The sequence below is a fragment of the Antrostomus carolinensis genome, unplaced genomic scaffold, assembly GCF_000700745.2.
Source record: "Antrostomus carolinensis isolate BGI_N321 unplaced genomic scaffold, ASM70074v2 scaffold49126, whole genome shotgun sequence".
NCBI classification, from domain to species: Eukaryota; Metazoa; Chordata; class Aves; order Caprimulgiformes; family Caprimulgidae; genus Antrostomus; species Antrostomus carolinensis.
In genome coordinates, this window is record NW_010325001.1 from 16,844 (window position 1) to 22,067 (window position 5,224).

Here is a 5,224-nt window from a genome sequence, read left to right on the forward strand (position 1 = left end):
GTAGGGAGCCTGCTTTGGCAGGGGGGTTGGACTGGATGATCTCCTGAGGTCCCTTCCAACCCCACCAGTCTGGGATTCTGTGTGAGTCTGTGATCTCTGAGGACTCCACTTGCTGGAATAGCTGCCAGGCTTACCCCAGTCTGACCTGAACCAGCCTTGGCTGGTCTTCTCCTTTGTATGTCAGGGGTTCCTGGTAACAGGTCTAGTCCCTGGATAGAGCTGGACTAGAGCTGAGAAAACTTTTGCTTGGGACTGTCCTGTACAAGCAGGAAGACCCTCAAAGCACTCTTGGAGCTGGAACAGCACTGAGCTTGCACACCAGAGAAGGCTTTTCTTCTGGCGCGGGGCAGCTCCACAGCGTGGTGCCCACAGTGCAGCACTCGCCACTCATTGAATTCTCTGTCCTGTCTGACCCACAGCTATCGGTACTTGAAGCTGACGGGGAATTTTGAGCGCTCTGCTGGGCTGCAGGCAGGGATAGACCTCGTGATGGTAAGCCTGGGGGCTGCAGGGTTGACAGGAAGGTTTCTGGTACGCGTCCTGTGCTGCCTCTCGCCCTTCATACTGAACACACTGGGTTTTGGGGAATGAAATAGCCTGACAGACCAGATCAAACATAGATGTGCTCCCTGTCCCTTCAGAGTGAGAGTCTCTTCCTTTTCTCCACAAGCAACTTGTGGTCCATTCACTTCTTGGCCCACCTGCTGGCATTATCAGACAGGGGGGAAATCAGCAGTAGCAGCTTTATGATACTGGCTCTGCCAGGTCATAGTCACAGCATTTCATACCCATCACTGAACAGCCAGTTAAAGGCCATTTGGCAGCTCCTAGGACCTCAGTTTCTGATCCAGCAACAAATTTTTGCTGGGGAAGGGTCTGGAGCACAAGTGTGCTCAGTTCCCAGCTGAGGGAACTGGGGGTGTTGAGCCTGGAGAAAAGGAGGCTGAGGGGAGACCTTGTGGCTCTGTGCAAGTCCCTTGGAGGAGGGTGGAGAGAGGTGGGGGGGGGTCTGTTCAACCAAGGCCCAAGGGACAGGACAAGAGGAAATGGGCTCCAGTTGTGGCCAGGGCAGTTGAGATGGGATGTGAGGAAGAATTTCTTTGCTGAAAGGGTTCTGAGGCATTGGAAGGGGTTGCCCAGGGCAGTGGTGGAGTCCCCATCCCTGGAGGGATTTCAGAGTGGTGTAGACACAGTGCTGAGGGACATGGGTTAGTCGGGGACTGGTCAGTGTTGGGTTCATGGTTGGACTCAATGATCTTAAAGGTCTTTTCCAATCGAGGCACTTCTGGGATTCTATGAAATGGCTCTTTAGTTCACTCTCATATTTCTTGTCTTCCTGTCCCTCAATAAAGACTTGCTTAAAGTCAAACTATTTTTTTCCTCCAACCGGTGTGGTCGGTTCCAGGACCCCCACAGCATCATTTTCCTGTGTGACCTTCACATCCACTTCCCAGCTGGAATCATTGACTCAGTCCGGAAGCACTGCGTGGAAGGCAAGATGGCCTTCGCACCCATGGTCATGAGGCTGCACTGTGGCATGTCCCCACGGTGGCCTGATGGTAAGAGGGAGCAGAATCTTCTTGGCTCAGACCTCAGGGAGCGGGGAAGGGAGGAGGGTGCTTGCCATACCTAGATTTGTTCCTCCAGTGCTGTCAAGGTCTGGAGCTTACCAGGACTAGTAGGTGAGAGTGCTTTAGAGATAGGATGGGGTCTGATGGTGTCAGGTACTTGGAATTTGAGGTCAAAGAGCCAGCAGAGCCCTTTATATGATGTTTCTCCTGGTTGTCTCCTAGAGGTCTCAGTGGTTGAAGACTTTGGAAAACCCCTGCTTTAGTCTTTTTTGTCCATTTCTCTCTTTTTTTCTGAGGGAGCACACCCTGTTCTGAGGAGAGCTGGTAGCCTAGGCATGAGGGAAGCCAACCCAAGTCAGAGGGAGGAAAGTGACACAGATTGTGAGAGCAAAAGATTTCCTTTAGACAGAGGTGGCCATCCCGAGCCTTCCAGACACAGGGACAACCCTTTGAAGCTGGGACAGTTCAGGTACATTAGGTACTACACTGCCACACAGGAGATGTGAGAGGCTCTGCTGACAAGTTCCTGCGCAGCTTATGGCACCTGTCTGCACACCTTTCTCACTTCCCAAAGCTTTAACGTGGTGGGCTCTGCCTTGGTGCTCAGTTGGCTCTTCTGGTGTCAACGTTGTGCTAGGAGTACCTCGAGTCTCGCTCCTGTAGCCCTCCTGGAGTCATCAGTGGTTCAAAGCACCAACATGCCTTGTGCCTCTTTTCTGCTGTCCTCAGGCTACTGGGAGGTGAATGGCTTTGGTCTCCTGGGCATATACAAGTCTGACCTGGACAAGATCGGAGGCATGAACACAAAAGAGTTTCGGGACCGCTGGGGAGGAGAAGACTGGGAACTCCTGGACAGGTAGGCATTAATTGTCATCATTCATGCTCTCAGGAGGAAGACCCATTCCCAAATCACTAATGACCAGGGGAGTGGGGATCTGAGGAGAATGAGGTGACTAATGCCACCATAAGCTTGGTCAGTGAGGGAGGGAGAATCTTTCAGCATGTCCTGACTTCAAACCTAGTAGGCGAGTGGACCCAATTACTACAACCACTGATGAAAGAAGAGAGGAGCCATTTCCTGGTGCCTTCCAGTCGTGCTGCTGGTTGGCCACAGGCAGATCAGGCACTGGTCCATCATCAAGACTTTGTCCTCTTCAAGCAGTGCAGTGCACAGTGGGTCTGGTTTGGGTCCCTCAAACTTCCCACACTACATAAAACAATGACCCAGAAGAGCAACTGTCAGAGAAATATTTCAAGATCATGAGGTGCAGTTACAATATCTGAGAATTTTATTATGAGGGATCTCTGCTTTACAAGTCCTGGGCCTCTGGGTTTGTAGTTCCAGGTTTTGGGGCCTCTTCTGTCTTTTCTGACAGCTGACTGCAGGAAAGACCAGCATCCTCAGCAATCCCATGTTGGTGGCTGTCTTTCCTCCTAGCCTGGCGTGTGCAGCCCTCTCCTGACCAGTCCTACTCTCAGGGCTCCATAAACACTCAGCAAGTGTCATTAGATGCCTCCTTATGGATATGAGATACCTCTGAGCTCCTCTGGACTCTTCAATTTGATGGCAGTCTCTTGACAACAGAACAACTTAAAAAAGAGATTTCCTGGGGCTGAGCCCTCCCGTGGTGTCTTTGTGGTCACATTTTCCCTAAGTCTCCCCTTCTCCTTTCTGCCAGGATTTTGCAGGCCGGGCTGGAGGTGGAACGTCTCTCCCTGAGAAACTTTTTCCACTGGTTTCACTCGAAGCGCGGCATGTGGAACCGGCGCCAGCTGAAGACTCTGTAGCTCTCAACCCCAAAGCTGCCCGGCAGCACCGTCCACCATCTCAGCTTGACGTGCACTTTATCTGGAGGCGCACAGCCGAGCGCACAAACTCTTCCTCTTGCTTCCAGAGCCCTCCCATGGGTCAGCACAGCCGAGGAAGGGATGGGCAGACTGGAGGAGTGGGAGTTTCTCTTGTGAGCCGCTGCAGCCAAGACGTGGGATCCGTGTGTCTTGCTGGGAAGGCTTGCAGGGGAGATGTTGGCAAGTGAAGGACTCGTATTTCCTGCTGTGCAGTCTGGAGGATGGTACTGTGGGAGAGGTGCCATATTTCCCCTTGAGTCTTGCGTGGTGGAAACCAAACACACACAAACCCCAGCTAAGCCCAGAATGGTTTATTTACAGTTACACAGCTTCTCTTCTGATACTTGAAAGGAAAAAAAACAAAATAACACCCCAAAACCCCACCCCTCCCCATTTCCCCTCCTTCCCCATCTCTCCAGTATCCATGCTTATGGACAGGGGACCAAAATAAGTTCACGGAACTATATTGTGTCCACATGCCCACGTGCTGACCCAAGGAAATCTGGATGTGGAGGAGCTGATAGGCACTTTAGGCTGCTGGTGCTCAGATGTTCCTCAGTGCTTTTCACTTTAGTCCTTATGAAAAACCACGCTCATGTTCAGCAGATTATGGGCTGTGGTTGGAGACTCGAGAGCCACATTTGCCTGCAGCTGGGCAAGGTGGCAGGGGTTGATGTTACAGCTACAACTAAGTTATTGATCCACTGCTTGCAGGTAGTGGTGGGGTTACATAGAGAAGCTTGGAGAGCATCTCAGGAGGAACTTTGCAGCCTTATCTGACAGACATGTGTGTTTGTCCAAACGATATCAGGGAAACCCTAGCAGGGAAGAAGTGGCAATATTTTATTAGTTGAAATATTGTGATTTTGTCAGAAAAGGAGGAGACAGAGTATTCTGCTCTCTAAATCCTGTACTTTTATGCAGCAGCTGAAGGTTAATTTAATAAGTTATGGCCTTATGCTTGTGTCTTGTCATAGTTTGACTTTTATGTAAAGAGCAGGCTGCTTGGTTGAAGAACCAGCACAGCTCTTTGTGTTTCATCTCTGGAACAGCCCTGGGAGCTCTGACCTGGTGTGGAGGAGGTGGCCTCAAGCCTTGGCTCTTGTGCTGGGACTGATGGGGACAGAGGAGGGTTGAGTTGTTAATAAGATGGGCAGACACATGCCAGCATTGATCCAAGAACTGTGGGAAGTTCAAACTAAAACTCATGTTTAATGTAAGAGAAGATTTTTTTTACCCCTGTAACCATTTTACAGGACTATGGAAACACAGAGATCCCAGCACAGCCAGTGTTCTGCACTGGAGCTTCCACGTCTCCATACCAGGCTGAGAAGGCTGCTACTGGTCTCAAGCTTCAGGGGACAGCGTGACATAGGATGCTGCTCGTGGCACCCAGCTCTGTGGGGAGTTGGAGGCTGCAGGATACGAGCAGTGCTGACGTGGTTCTGGAGTTGTTTGGTTTTCACACTGATGGAGTGGATGCCAGTTCAGAATACGTGTTCATTATTTATTGATTCTGCAGTGCTTGGCAAGTCCATCAGGTTCCACTGTTGCAGTAGGAAACTGAACATGCAAGTCCTGGCACATGAGATAGAAACTCTGTCAGATCATCTGCTTGCCTCACTCTGGGCTTGGTGACTGGTGGAGTCAGAAAAGGCAAAGAGATTTCAGGAAGTTTTGCTGGTGAGAAGTAGATGAGAAATGGCTGTGAGTCCACGGAGCCTGTGCCAGAATGAGGCACTGAATAGCTCAGGAGGTGAGAGGGGAGAGGGTGACAACAGTCATAGAATCCCAGACTGGTTTGG

General features: G+C 50.9%; 1 protein-coding gene across 1 annotated transcript in view; it reads left to right on the top strand.

Moving 5' to 3' along the window:
- Window positions 1–3,444, top strand: part of B4GALNT3 (beta-1,4-N-acetyl-galactosaminyltransferase 3) — a gene marked incomplete at its 5' end in the record, with an annotated part of 17,059 nt that extends 13,615 nt beyond the window's left edge. The window contains 4 exon segments of the mRNA XM_010171070.2: window positions 420–492; window positions 1,406–1,559; window positions 2,301–2,427; window positions 3,251–3,444. Of these exon segments, the coding sequence (XP_010169372.2) occupies window positions 420–492; window positions 1,406–1,559; window positions 2,301–2,427; window positions 3,251–3,359 (463 nt within the window).
- Between the last annotated feature and the right edge of the window lie 1,780 nt (window positions 3,445–5,224).